Raw genomic sequence first — 16200 nt, forward strand, 5'->3', positions numbered from 1 at the left:
ACCGATGTCTAATAATTGCGCCCTAGGGATCTGTGCTCCACAGGTCAAGAATCCTTAATCTGTTTACTAGCAAGTGTTATAAAGTCACCGTCTTTGAAATTTTGTATACTTTAAAGGTAATATAAATTATATAGCCTTTAATTTAGACATTAAAAGAATGTGGATTATTCTCTCATTACATTTAAAAGTCATCAGTTAATATTAAGAGGTAATGTGTCTAGATTGAGGTGGTACAAAATGGATTAAGCATTCATCTTGAAACCTTGTACTATGGAAGAAAAGGAAAAGACCAAATTCATGCATTTCTATCAGAAGATTATTTTCAAAGGTCAGAGTTTTAAAAAAGTTGTCAACTAAGAGACTAAAATGTACAGAAAGTAAATCGTGGGTCATCTGGTTCCTAAAAAGTCACTTTGCTTTTGCCGAAAATAAAAGTTATATGGAAAATTGACAAGTGTATTTCTTTACACACTTGTATTTTTTATATTTATATTTTTTACTTATTTTCTCATGTTTATTATTATCGTGAAAATAGTAGTAACCACCCTTTCTTTATAGTTGGTTGTGCCAGGCACATTAATAATTCTTCTTATCCTTACTAGCCTAAGAACAGGGATACAGATACATTAGGTAACTTGTAGCTAGTAAGTGATAGTGTCAGAATTTAATCATAGATTTACTTAACATGAATTACATTGCTTTTTTTTGTAATTTAAAAATACATTTATTTTTTAATTTTATTTTTATTGTTTTTCTATTACAATGGTCCCACTTTTTCCCTCATTGCTACCCCCCACCCAGCCCACCCCTTCTCCCACAGTCATCACCCACCCTGTTGTCCATGTTCATGGGTTATTTATAGTAGTTCCTTTACTGAAAACCATATTTATGAAATCAGCATCTTTATGATTTCAACTAGTTCTATGAGTTTATAGTTTCATGTATAGCAAGATTAACAGCTTAAACAAAGGTACATTTTAAATGGCTATATCTTTAAGTTTATGAGTGTAGAGGTGCTTAATGAGTATTAAAATCTAGGAAAATCAGGGTTAGTAGTCTTTCCCTGATTGTCTTAGGATTGGTTTTCCTTTTGAATGCAGCCTCCTGTGTTACTTTTGTCCCAAAATGGTGTCGCATATACTTTTTTTTAAATCAAGAAATCCACAGTTGTATTAAGAAATATTTTATTAACAAAACAGTAAATTCCACTTGCTTAGCATTTCCAATAATGGATAAATTGGCCTTGCAACAAAAAAACAAAACAAAACCCTTAGATACCCAGTCACACAGAGCACTAGAAGGGAAGGGTCATGTGGTCTTTCTTTGATGTTTTAGGGATTGACCACATCACACATTATTGTAGTATTTGTTTCTTTTTTTAAAAAAGGCAACACATTACATGAATAAAAAAGAAGCAGACTCCATCAGAAAAGTTACAGTCTAGAGATGTAATCAAATTTATGCCAGGTAGTGTGAAATCCTGTATTAAATGCAAACTATGTATGGAACCCTGATACTTTTGGTTTGAAGATACTTGGGATTTTATTCACGTCTTTTCCTCTCCCTAGCTCATGTTCCTCTCTTTTCCTTCTCCATTTTAAAAGAAAGAAGAAAGGAATTGCTAGATTTTGTGTAGACCAATAACATCAGTAACATTTTTAATGACAATATTAGATTACATCATCACAGGAAATTTTTAAGTTTATATTGGAAAGAAACATTGAAATCAATCCCAAACAACACATTTCATAGATATATTGCTTAAAATATCAATATTTGTTTTCTATCAGATTTTAGAATCTCTCCAGATGGAAACTAGGTCAATTATGTAGATCGAATGGAAAAGCAACTATTAATTTTTACAACCTCAAGATGTAAATTATTGGTTTTATATTTACCTTCTTATTTCAATCACTTTCCCTGAGTAAGACCAAATGAGAGGGGGAGGAAAAAAAGACATGACTTCTTTAACTGAGCAAATTTTTTGAAAAATTGGCAACACAAATAATGAATATTTAGTTTTAGTTTTTTACCTCTACTTTATAGGTCATGAAAAGCCTTTGAAACTTTTCATATACAACAATTTCTTGGCAACCATAGATAGTGGTGATTTGCTATGAATTGTACCTATTTCTAAGGTTCTGTATGTCTTAAATCCAGGCCGCTTCTTGGCTTTGTTTTTCCTTCTTTTTAATCAACTAAAGTATTACAAAAGATGTTTTGCATTTTTTTGCCTTTGCTGATTAAAGCTAATTGTAAAGATATTTTTTTCTTCTATGAAATCTAGTTTCATTTTATCATTTTAGGAGATGTTAAAATAATGAGACCAATTTATACTGAGGCATCACCTTTCAATCTAATAATGCAGTTCTTTTGCATTACCTTCTCATAATGATAATTTATTGCTATGAACATCATTGTAACAATATGCAAAACAAGTGTATAATCTGTATTTTCCTACTATTTGTGTTAAATTAAAAAGTTTAATGATATATATGCAAAACCACAAAAGTTAAAATATAGTCAATAATTAACAAATAGAGAATTTTTTTAAAAGGATAGCAATTCAGAATCAAAAATTACTGAAAATACTTTCTTAGCTGAGAAAGTGTTTACTTTCCAAAATGTTTATCATGCACATTTAGTTCAGAGAAAAAAATATAATTTTATTGGAAACAATGTTTTCAATTGCAGCAACCAGGGTTAAGGTGTATATCAACCAATTTTGCTCTGTAACCTCCCCACATAATGATTCATATTCATGTAGCAATGTATCATTGATATTCTTTTTGATAAGAAAAGGTTCCATTTCATTAGGGACTAAAATTTTCTGAGAATTTCTTGGGAGCATGATCTCGATGAAGCAAATCACTCCATTTGTCATCAATACCTTGGCACAACTATCTTCCTTCCTGCTTTTCAATTTGTTGGTAAATATTTGTTAGTATTTGTATGTTTGAGTCTTTCATCATATCTGATGGATTACTCTGGTTGTGTGTGTGTGTGTGTGTGTGTGTGTGTATGTCTCTGTGATTGTGAATAGTAAATGTATGTAGGAAATGTGAGTATTTGGGGGGAAAAAGATTATAAGATACATATGTATATATTTTACCTTCTAATTCACACCTTTCATACAAATACCAGAACTTAATTGCAACAGAATGAAGGCTGTACATGTAAGAAAAAATGTAGCTGAATCTTTTTATATACATTCATACATATCTTTCTTAGAATAAACACTAACTTTATTTTTAAAAAGTAAGTAATTGTGGCAATTTATTATGATGGCAAAAAAAAACCAAAACAAAACAGAACAAAAAAATAAAACAAAACAAAACAAAAATACCCTGAAATAATTGTTGCTCTGATGTCATAAAACTCCCTATACTTAGCAACACTTATAACATTAAATTTACCAAAAATGGCTGAAGAGCAGAGATATATTTTGCATTTTCTATACAACAGGCTATAAAACGTCACTTACCACAGTCCAGAAAGCACACAGAGATGGATTTTATATAAACATATGTAATAACATATTAAGCGTGCATGAAAATTCCCAATGATTGCATCTATGCCCTCTTGTTTTTGTTTTGAAATTTTAGTGTGAAAATGTGCCTTATATTTCACATTGTTGAAAATAAGGCCTCCATACTTTTTTTTTTTTCCCTCACAATCAGAAAGGGGCTTTTTGAATGTGTTCCTACACAAGTCTTCAAAAAAGCCAGCACTTTGTTTTGAATGCAAGTTCCATCCACTGCTCCACTCGCGCCAGGCAGCAAACTCAAAGATTTGCAGGTCGAGTCACTCAAAATGATGGTCTTCTCTGGCAATAAGACTATCTGACTTGTCAGGAAAGCGCTAGCACTTTGGCTAAATCCAGGATCATAGGTAGCTTCTTTTTTGTGTGTTGTGTTTTGTGTTGTTTTTGTGTTGTGCCTTGATGTTGTAATACTCCTTTGCTTTATGAATGCGTGCGGTCATCACTGTCTTTTAGAAATGTTCCAGCAACATAAAGACAGGCAGAGTCAATGAAAACACTGTGGATGTTAGGGAATTTATTGGCCCCTGCTTTTTTTTTTTTTTTTTTTTTTTTTTGGAGAAACAAGAGCATGAGATACTTGTTTTTATTTTTTAAAAACAGTCTTTCCTTCCTGATTGCATTCCCTGTCTTCTTTTGTATGTGCTTCATAAAAAGGAAAGTAAATAAGTTTATATTATGTCTCAGATAAAATGAAGACTATTTCTATACAAGGGTCCTTTTAAGATCTTGGAATCAGACATAATACTCTTTATCCTTGTTTTTCTTATTTTTGTTGGCGCTTTTCGCACTGCTGGGTTGTTTCTCCTTGACAACAGCCCCATTGGACTGTGCTGAGTTACTGATGTAGTTCCGACTCTCGTCCACGTGGTATGAGCCTTCATCCCGGTTTCTGTATTTGTACATGGCATAGAGGAGAATGAGGATGCACAAGGCGGCAGCGGCTACTATCCCTACCACCATGCCGGTAGTGCTGCTGGACTCCCGAATCACTTCTGCTGAACCTGGGTACGGCTCTCTCCCACCTGCTCGGGTTGGGTTGGCTATAGAAAAGAGGGTGAGAAAAAAAACACAAAGTGATAATCAAGTTCACTGAATGCTCGAGAACTATATTGACATTTACCATCTATTTCCACACCTAATGAAACAGCACCTACTGCTATTAAGTGTAGAATCCCTGGGCATCATGGTCACTAAGAACAGGACATTATGAATCAAAGCACTTGGCAAGAGACTGGTGGCTGTATTTTCTTTCCCACAGATCAATTTTTTAAACAAGGCCTTGTAAGTGCAGCTCCAAATATGCTCCATGTACCTCTAAAGGGCCATCTTAATATGTTAGGTTGAAAACCGTAAACCCAACATGGTAAATAGTCATAGTGTACCTATATTATAGTATTAGAGGGCATCAATTTAATCAAATTGATGTCAAAATAGAAGAACACTTAGAACTAACTCTAAACTCTGAATCAGGATAGCTAAATTTAGGATTATTTGTACAATCATATTGCCTCATACAGAATTAAATATAGTATTCGACAATAAAATAATCCAGACATTTTGACTAATCTTACTGCCTGGTAGTAAAAGTGTGATTTTAGTCATATCTTTACAAACTAAAGCAAAACTAATTCCTTTTCTTTTAGAGGTTTATTTGTTTACCTAAGTATTGTGTATGTATGTTATTCATTCATTTGGGAGGATAAAGTAAGAAAATATTTTTCTCAGTTGTATAGACCACTGAGATTGGTTTTGAGTCAACATTCAGTACCTAATAGATGATGATAAATAAAGGACTGGCTAGCCCACTTTTATTCAGCTGGAAAAACCCTCATTCAATCTTTTTAAAGTATAAAGAGTGAAAAAGCTCTTTTTTTGGTACAAGAAATGGATTATAGGGGGCTTTAATGTCTTCTCAAAGGCCTCATCAGGCACTGAAAATGCCTATAGATGGGAGAAACCATTTTGGGATTTAGCTTATAGGTCAAGGAAGGAGAAGGGTGACTATTTTTCTCTACATAATACCCTTAATTTTTTTTTTGAAAGAATAAGAACTACAAAGAGATAAGATTCTATCTGATTTGTCTGACCTGAGGTCATTTTTCTTTATGAATTGTGTTTTCTGTCTTTCTCTGAATCTCCATCCTCTCGCTTGTCTTACAGAAAAAGATTACTTTTCAGATGTAATAAATTAATTTTTCAAAACATTATTCTTTGTGAATTATGCAGAATGAATTTAAATAATCACCGCATTGCATGTATATCAGATATATAGGCATGTGTATATATATGGGGGATTGTTTGTGTATATATACTCACAAAAGAAATTGAACAATTCAAGAAGACTGAGATTATGCTTTTATTTCACTACTATTAAACATCATGTAGGAATTATTTTTAAATATTTCTACAAAAGTTTCTATTACTGGGAATCATTTACCAACTGTAACTCTATACTGCTTTATAATTTCATTTTCAAACAGCACCAAGATTTTGTCTGTCTACATATGGGTTTCTTGCTGTTATTTCTTTCCCTTCTCCAAATAAGGTCTTGCAAATATAGTCACTTACAAGGTAATAGCTTTCAGTTTCAAAGCAGCAATATGCTATGTTCTGCACTACAAAACATAGCAGGTGAAATCTTTCTGTGCTGATTATATTACTGCTTGTTTTACAAAAGACCAGGTGATGTTACTGAATAACGAGCCTTGGCATTGATTCTGTGGCCAAGTAGACAAAAAGACAATAATCCACAGCATTTGATTACAGGAAATTAATTTCCTCTGAAGTAGAACAGAACCTGCTGCAGGAACTCTGTCACTACCTGACAAGCCAGAGGTGGCACTTTCTCTTTTGAGTACAGTCATCTTTGCCAAAGTCTGGCAATTAGCTCAGCTGCTAACTTTCACTAAAAGGCAACTTTCTACCTCCTCATTTTGAGGAGTATCCTTTTCCACCATGTCACAAGAGCTGAAAAAGAAAGTTTTACTTAAATGTTATCTAAATCTTTTCCCCCACCATGTGGAATGCATTCATTTAAAACACATTTTCATAAAGATCTCACTTTGTCTATCTGTCAGAAATGGAGATAAAATCCTATTCATATAGCTCATGGTAGTGAGACTTGAGAGTTTTAATGGAATGCTGGGTTTAAATGTTCTATACTAAGAATACATATGTACATTTTCCCCAGTTAGGAATTGGTATCATAAATGAACTATCTTATTCAATAATTTTAATTATATTTTCATCTACTTAAGTCGTCGTCGTCGTCGGCAGCCGTCCGTCTCGAGAGACGATGGTGTAGCTTCTTAAGAGTCTATCTGCACCGCCGAGAATGGCTGTGCAGTCCGACTCGGGAGTGACACGGTATCTGTCTCCTCCCGTGTTGAATCGACATCTTGCGATGACGCTGAAGCTACAGAGCCTGGGCAGGGTGATATGGAGGGTCTGCTGTTGCCCATGCAGCAGACCCCCCCTCTCTTCGCAGCTGAAGGGTCCAAGGGAAAGACGGAGTCAATACAGCTTGGCTTCAGGTGCGCCGCAGGAGTTGCCGGTGTTGACTACAACATCAAACCGCCTTAGGGACTCCGGCTCCGGATTTTCTGTCAGGGTTTACTCCCTTAGCCCTTCCCCTGAAGAGGTATGCCGCAAGGCAGCGGAGGTTTTTTGGAGTCAGAGTTTTCCTTCTCTGTCTACTTAAGTACTTCTGATGTATTTTCACAACAACAGTATAAGTAGCACACCAACCATTTGATGTTAAAACTAGAATAAGATTGCAAAGACCAAAAAAGAAAAAAAGCCTCAAGTGCTTTAATTTTGCTTTATGGCTGTTTGATAAACACCTCATGTTTTTTGCAGCTCCTGACAAAATGTTGATTAAGTCACAAGCAGTCGTAAAAATAGTTCTGTAAATCATATGTACATAAAGATTCTAAATATGTTCTTAAATAACCTACCAAATAAATCCAAAACTCAATGAAGAAAGATTTTATCCTTTTTCCCCCTGATTAATATTAAAAATTAATAATCACCACAGGTGGTATTATAGACATGTTTGGAGTATGCAGTTGCTTCTGTATATAATTTATTATTTAATAACTTTTTTTCTGTTTATGCTTCAAATCTAAAGGCTGAGTGATATTTTTCTTTAGTGCTAAGATCTAAAGTATGAATAATAATAAATAAAGGACTGGCTAGCCCACTAAAGTGTTAATGGGACATTTCTCCATGATGTGCAATAAAAGGCTACAGAAATTTACATATATGCATGAATTATAAACGTGGCTTTATTTATTTATTGTCATTAATGGTTTATTGTGATTATCACTGAAAACTATGTGGGAAAATGTTAAGTTAATTTAAATGTATAGAATAGTATAAATGGCTAAAAAGCTGAATGCCTTTTTATATAATTTGGTTAGAATTTTACATAAAGAAATGCAGCCATCTTTTAACCATTTATGAAAATGTGAAAAAATGAATTTAATCAGAGAAGACCATAAAGTTCTTAAATTTCATGGACTTGTGAAATTTTCATTCCCTTTAAACTCCATAATAAACTAAATTAAGACATTTTAAATAATGCAATCTATATTTTTCCCTAGCAGTGCTAAAAAATGAATTAAAAAACTACAATTTACTTTCATCCCATCACCCTTTCTTTGTCCCAACATGTGATGAGAACACTTACAAAACAGGTAAAAGATAAAAAAGGGGATCTAAAAGAATGAAATATATAGAAATTAGCAAATAAGTCCATGGATGGTCAAAAGTTGACTGATTCATAGGTAAAACTAAGCTTATGAAGCCAATTTATTATATCAGGCCCAGAGGCTAGAGAAGCCCAGGTCAGTGGAAAACTTCAATAGGACCGATGACAGGCACTTATAAATAAGCAGAGGCAGATATGTATTACTTGGTGTGACTGGACATAGGCAAATGGGCAAGCATTCAACTCTGGTTGTACCCACATATTTTAATTAGAGGCTAGGGTACTAGAAAAACAAAATAAATGAAATATCCCAAGCATTTAGTTCCATTCATAGCTTCTATTAAAATAATTCTATTCATATAAGAAATCATGAATTACACACAATTTATGTGAACACTATAACGGTAGAAGATTTTACTTATTAAAGGTTTCCCACACATTCTATCTCCATTTTACTGAAGAATGCCCAGCATCACACACCCCTCAGAGTCCACTGGAATGGTGTGGACACTGAGGTCTATTACATGTGGGCAAAGCTCACATGCACACCTTAACGGCAATATAAAGACTTGATTTTTGGCTATATGAGTCAGAAGCTATTTATTGTACTGGCATGGACAAAGAACTGTCATAGGGATTTCATTTCTTTCACATAAGCCACTTTTCAGCCAAATGGCTATGGAAATATTCCTGGGACTCGTGTACGGATAAGTATTATCTTAAAGGACAGATGAAAAATGATTTTTAATTCTGACTCTCTGTCTTTGTCTCTTTCTCAAATATCTGGCCAGATCTGACTGTCTCTAGAAGTTTTTCACATGGTCTGCTTTGACCCAGATTTACCAAGAAGCCTGTATGCTAGCTTTATGAATTTTCTTGTTTTTCATTGTCTAATTAATATTGTGATTACCTAGGTAGGCACTGCCTTTCCAGTGTTAAGATAGTTCTTAACATATTTCCACATTATACCCTAAAACCAGCATATTCATGTTAAATAATAATTCATAGTGGAAAATGTATAGTAAGTGCAAAAGGCATACCCTAGTGCTTTATGATATAAAAATATAATAAATGTATTTGTTGCTTTGCAATAAGAAATTAAAAAGTAAAACATTTAAAATTTTAACATCCTTAATTTTGCTGAAATAGATATTTTAAACTACCACGACAAGAAGATAAATTGTCCTGATGTATGTTCTTTATTTTTGACAGTCCTTGGCACTGTATCTGTGAAAGAACATCACTTCCCCAAATAGAATCTATTTTAGATCCAATTAAGAAACACCATGATCCAAACATGTTTAAGAGACACATTAGGTCATTGTACAGACAACTATTTGTGGTAGGTCTTATTTCTTCCCATCTCCTCTGGTCCTCTGTCATCATCGACCCTATGCTCCTCTCTATTCTTCCTCTTACTTCACTTTGTCCTTCTCTTTATCCCTTCTGTGCGACTCGCTCCCAGCTCATCACTTATCCTTGAAGGTGGCACTCAGCAGTGTGTGTCCCTTCCCACTCTCAGGTAAATGAAGGTCAGGTAAGCAGGGGTCAGCACTCTTTGCCTCTGGAATAAGTGCATTACTCAGCCAGGTGTTCAATGAATGACAAAACTTACTGCCAAGTTCCTAATTTCAAAGCATAATATAAAATATTACTGTCAATAAAACATCTAAATGTGATTGTTTCACCAGGACACAGTCTTTGTGTTTTATATTGGCATGCTTTACTTTAAAATTTAACTTCCTAAATTTGTTTATAGAATAAAATTATATGTTTTATCAAAAGAAATAATATTATCAAGTAAAAAAAGATATTATGCAGATGGGGATCTGAGGAGCACACCAAGCCATTACTTGGTAGTACAGCTGATGTTTATTAATTTGTCACTGTTTGATTGTATCTAGTCATAACCTTAGTAGATTCAAAATTGGAGTATAGCATGTGCATTTACTTACCAAAATGATTCACAACTGATGTTCTAAAATAACTATGTATTATGAAAAGAAAGTTTTTTAACATTAATACATTTTTCCAAAGAGGTTTCACTTTTCAATGGAAAGCATTTGGCACCATTTGGTTATTTTTTCTGAGACTGGAAACAGCAATCAAATATTGTTATTAAAAATATAACCACTTTTGGTTTATGTTTTTGTAACACTGCACAATAAATGATGCTTTAAGTTCTAAATCCTGTCACATACAATGAGGGTTTGGTGGATGATTGTGGGACCTTATATTGCCATTGATGAGTTTGCCAAGGCAATAACCATGCCAACAGATGGTCTTTTTATCACTCAAATTGTCATTTTTATGAAACTATTTTGTATACTTGGATGAGCTGTTCTTTCACTGTAATCTTATTATATTTATGTTGTTTCCAAAGTTAGCTTTGTAAGGCAAGACTGTAGTTTCCAGGCAATTTTTATTGCCAGTTTTATTTCTTCAACATAGATTGTTAGTGTATAGGTACGTCATCAACCATGACCTTTGTCACATCAAGGATGAGGCATGAGTTTCACTATGTACTGATGACAATGAAAGCACAGGTTTTAAGCTTTAAGAAAAAAAATCTGAAGAGATTTCCAATATTAAGAAATAATAAAGACTAAAACATCCCAATAATAAGAAATGAACACTAGCTATATATTTCAGATCAGGAGGATTATATAAAAGATCATAAAACTTCATAATGCTCAACATATATACACATATGTATCACTTTGCTTCCTGTATTATACTAATCCTTTTTAAAAATTATTGGCAAGATGCATTTATTGAATTTTTTCCTACTAAGAGTCGTTAACTAAACTTTCTGGTTTTTATTATAGATTAAATGAAAACTAATCAATTAAAAAATTTTCTGCACCCCACGTAGGAAAAGGAGCTGCCTAAAATGATCTCATTAGGCTTCTGGCCAAGATGGAGACCTAGACAGATATGTTGCATCTCCCTCCACAACTAAGAAGGAATACAGCTACCTCAAAAGTTGATATAACCAGAAATTCCAGAAAACCAAGCTGCATGGAAGTTTAACAAAGAAAGAATGAAGGAAGAAATACTCATCCAGACAGATAGGAGGGGTGGAGCCAGGGTGGTGAGGATGTGGTGTGGTGGTGGCAGCGGCGGCGGCAGTATCAGGCTGGCAGAAAGTGCAGTCATGTGTTTTGAAAAGTCAGGAGGGACACCTGGGGAGCACTCCCAGCACCAGACCAGACTGTGCAGCCCACAGTCCAAGCACCAGGGAAAATAAAGCCTCATTGTTTTGGGCTGTGCAAACCAGTGGGGGTTGGGGCAGAGGAAGAAACTGCCGAACTCTCTGCAGAGTCCGCTTGTTTCAAGGTCCACCACAATCCTGGAGCATCCACAGACCCACCCACTCTGGGAACGATGGCCAGGGCAACAGCTAGAGAGGTATCAGTCCCATACAGAAGTGGGAGAAGTGCCTGGAAGAGGGGCAAGTGCTGAGCAAGCAGCATTGTTCCCTCTCAGACCTCTCCCCCCCCACACAGCGCCACAACGAGGTGAAACGGGTCACCCTGTACTGATGAATACTTAAGGCTCTGCCCCTTACAACTTAACAGGTGCAACAGCTCGACATAAGACACAGAGGCAGACAAACACAGGAGCCTGTCAAGATGAGGAGACAGAGAAGTATGGCCCAAAACAGGGAACGGATCAAGGTTCCAGTGGGAGAACTAAGCCATTAAGAGATAGCCATCTTCACAGATGAATACATAGCCAACCTAATAGACACAGAGTTCAAAACACTGGTGATAAATATTCTCACAGGCTTGACAGATATGCTTAAGTATGGCAAATGCATAAGGGAAGAAGTGAAGGCTATGCTAAGTGGAACAAAGGAAAACCCACACAAAACCAATGGTGAAGGGAAGGAACCCAGGGTTCAAATAAATGATTTGGAATGTAAGGAAGAAATAAACAGTCAACCAGTACAGAATGAGGAAACTAGAATTGAAAAAAATGAGGAGATGCTTAGAAACCTCTGGGGCAAATTTAAATGTGCCAGTATCCGAACCATAGGGGAGCCAGAAGAAGAAGAGGAAGAGCAAGAAATTGAAAGCTTATGTGAAAAAAATAACAAAGGAGAACTCCCTAAATTTGGCAAAGGAAATAGACATACAAGTCCAGGAAGCACAGAGAGTCCCAAACCAGCTAGACCCAAGGAGGACCACACCAAGACATGTCATCATTAAAATGCCAAAGGTTCAAGATAAACAGAATCTTAAAAGCAGCAAGAGAAAAGAAGAGAGTTACCTACAAAGGGGTGCCTATAAGACTCTCAGCTTTTTTCTCAAAAGAAATATTGCAGGTGAGAAGGGAATGGCAAGAAGTATTCAAGGTGATGAAAAGCAAGGACTTACAACCAAGATTACTCTATCCAGCAAAGCTATCATTTAGAATGGAAGGGCAGATGAGTGCTTCCCAGACAAGGTAAAGCTAAAGGAGTCATCATCACCAAGCCATTATTATATGAAATGTCAAAGGGACTTACTTAAGAAGATAAAAATTATGAACATTAAAATGACAACAAACTCACAACTATCAACAACTGAATCTAAAACATAAAAACAAAATTCAACTAAGCAAACAAGAATAGGAACAGAATCATAAGTATGGGGATCATTTGGAGGGTTATCAGCTGCAAGGGGGAAGGGGGAGAAATGGGGAAATGGTGCAAGGATTAAGAAGCATAATTGGTTGCTACAAAATAGACAGGGGGAAGTTAAGAATAATATAGGAAAGGGTGAAGCCAAAGAACTTATATGCATGACCCATGGACATGAACTAAGCGGGGTGGGATTGCTGAAGGTACGGGGGGTACTGGGCAGAGGGGAACAAAGGGGAAAAAATTGGGACTACTGTAATAACAGAATCAATAAAATATACTTCAACAGTTTAAAAAAAAATGGTCTCATTAGACCAGAGCTCTATACTGTGTTTTAATAGATGTGAAAGTTATTATAATTATAGGCTAGCTTTGAAAATGATTTCAGATTTATGGGGAAAGATTTAACTTTTCCAGTATCCAGTTTTATTAATACTGTGAAAAGAAAATTGGAAATGTAGGCTCCCAGGGTGTTTGTGAATTGAGATTAGCACAGTTTCTTCCCTCCATCTCTAAAAAATAAAGTTTATTATATATCTGTTTCCATTTTAGTGCTTCAGTACAATGCAGGTTAGAAGAAACTACACTGCAACCACTCATAAGAATACATGTTTAAACACCATAGTTTCAAGAAAGCAGGTAGGCAATGAATGATTTCTACAGCATGCAGTCATTTTGATGCATGCTATGGTTTTTTGAGAAGTGCTGTCAGCTCCCTCCCTGTCTGCCCACTCCACCCATGCCCTGAACATTCTAAAGGTCCCTCCTGTAGGTCAGACAAAAGGCTTGAAAGAGGACCTAGCTTGGAAATTCAGAAAGAACTTGGGAATCAATACGCCTTTACTACTCACATGGCTGCTGGGTCCAACATTTTCCACTGCTACTTTCAATGCCACCAAGGCACGTGTTTGAAGGAAAGTGCAGGGGCCACTGCTGTGGAATGGAGAGGATCATTGTCTTCACCAGAAATGTAGGCATTGCATGGGAAGGGATGTTAGAAAATTTCAGTATGTGCCAGGAATACAAAGAATACCATGTAGGACAGGCTACTACCTCAGATGGCACTACATGAAACAGAAAAGGCAATGGCCAGTCACACCCTGGGTGACTTTGAGCACCTTGAAACCAATAGAGGAATACCCACATTTCCCTCATTTCTGGGGGAAGCCATAGGATCATGGGATTTACGGAAGCCTGTTCTTTAATTACCGTATACAGGTATCTCCTGTATAACACAGTACTTCTATAACACGGTTTCACTCTAACATAGTTAGAGAATTGGGGAAAACTCCTGTATAACACAAAATTAGGGAAATCCCCATACAATACTGAACATGATAAAAGCTTTTAAGAGAAAAAGATAACATATTTAAAATTTTTCATTCAAGTGTGTCAGTCATATCAGTATACTCTAAAAAACATAAAGAAAGGCCTAGACTTAGCTGAACAGTTAGTCCATTTCTTAAATGAAGATCCTTGCACTGAAAGGAGCACAAAGTTTAAGAGAGAACTTCAAAAGTGCTGAGCACTGTATAACAAAATTTATAAAGATCTTTCAGCTAAAAGCAAGTAATCTAAAATAAAATTTTTTTTTTTTGCAAAAAGTAGTGTGTGAAAATCAAGATAATGCTGGAGAAAGTTCAGAGGATGAGGATATCTTGCCAAAAAGAAAACGCATTCAGTTCATGGAGCTTAGTAGTGATGATGAAGAAAATATTACTTAATTTATATTAATATGTAATACTTTTGATGAAAATTGTTTTAATAAATATATTTACCCTAATTATAAAAATGTAATATTATGTTTTTTTGAATTTTTGGAACCTAACCCCCCTTTTTGTACTAGTCTTTGTTTCATATACATGGATTTGCATAACACAGCATTTGTTAGGAACCTAACAACTGTGTTATACAGGGTTACCTGTACTTCGTCAATTGTATGTCTACAGCTTAGTCAGTCAACTGTAGGCCTCATAAACTTTTTGCATGGTCATTATGTACTGAAATTTTGTTAGAACCCTTGAAAGTGTCAGTGTTTACTAAAGTACCAACGTGACTACTATTCTAGTGGTCCTTTAGTCTGCCCACAGCTACCTGCTTAAATTCATCTTCCAATTTTCTCAAAGAAAGTTGTAATCATAATTTTACTACTGTTCCCCTTTCTCCTCCATATATCAATTAAAGTTCTATCTTCATGCTTGGCTCATATGGCCTTTTTCCTCCTGCCTCGCTGAACACTACTTATTCCTTATTTAAGACTTAGCTTAAATGCCTTGTCTTTTATGATGTTTTCTCTAAGAATCTTCATTCTTTCTGTTACCAAACATATAGTGAGCAATGGTTATGTTCCAGGGATTGTACTAGGCACTGGGGGTGAAGTAGATAACCAAACACTTGATGGCTGTCCTCATGGACCTTGAAATATACTGAGAAGAGATATACCACAAAGAATCACATGGTTAAACTTAAAGCAATAGCTGGAATATGTGTGAAGAAGGAAACTGGTAGGTACCACTCAGGAGTAGAACAGGTTTCTGCTTTAGAGTGAGGAGTCAGGAAGGCCTTTCTGACTTTGTGACATTTATGATGAGACATGGAAAATGAGTGCAGAATAGTCAAGTGAAAAGTGGGCAGAGTAGCCTCACAATGAGAAGGAATAACATGTGGAGTGACCTCAAGGAAGGAAAAGGTTTGCTTTTTAGAAACTTAAACAAAAGCCAAGTGGCCACAGCATTGTGAGTTTTGTGGGAGAGAGGAAAAATTTGAAGGTAGTACATAAAACTTCACACACAGATGATAGGTTATGCAATTAAGTCATACATGCTGAGATCAGTAGATTTTGACTCCATAATTAATAATTTTATGTGAAAAAAGTGTTACTAACAAAGTAAAACTGCAAAAGAAAAAAGGAGAAATATGTCCATATGGCAGATCAAGAGTTCATATCTCTAAGATGTAAGGGGTATGTATCAATTTATAAGAAAATAAATAAAGACAACCCACTGGAACAATGGACAAAAATACAGTCAAATGGAGAACAGAAAATCCAAATAGGTGATTAAATGTAAGACCAGATGCTCAATTTCACTAGGACAGAAATAAAAATAAAACAAATGTAAAGGAATAAAGAAAAAATAGTGTTTTGGTATTATAACCATCATAGGATGTTATAATGTTGTTTGTGAGGAGTAAAAAGGATAACAAAAAGTTTGGTTACAATGGTTTGTTACAGAATTTTCACCTAGAATTTTAACAGAGTTAAAAATAATTGTGTAATAGCTAAAAATAGTAGTTACAGTCAACTCTGTTGTCCTGAAG

General features: G+C 35.2%; 1 protein-coding gene across 9 annotated transcripts in view; it reads right to left on the reverse strand.

Annotated features, from left to right (window-relative positions):
- Positions 1–3349: 3349 nt before the first annotated feature.
- The window catches only part of NRXN1 (neurexin 1), a 624294-nt gene continuing 611443 nt past the window's right edge, over positions 3350–16200 (reverse strand). For all 9 annotated transcript variants that reach the window (XM_090281275.1, XM_090281274.1, XM_090281273.1 and 6 more), the window contains one exon: positions 3350–4584. In XM_090281275.1, the coding sequence (XP_090137401.1) occupies positions 4277–4584 (308 nt within the window). In that variant the 3' untranslated portion in view covers positions 3350–4276. The remainder of the gene's footprint in view (positions 4585–16200) is intronic.

This window comes from Furipterus horrens, unplaced genomic scaffold (genome assembly GCF_987537825.1).
Source record: "Furipterus horrens unplaced genomic scaffold, mFurHor1.1.pri manual_scaffold_6, whole genome shotgun sequence".
In the NCBI taxonomy this organism is placed as follows: domain Eukaryota; kingdom Metazoa; phylum Chordata; class Mammalia; order Chiroptera; family Furipteridae; genus Furipterus; species Furipterus horrens.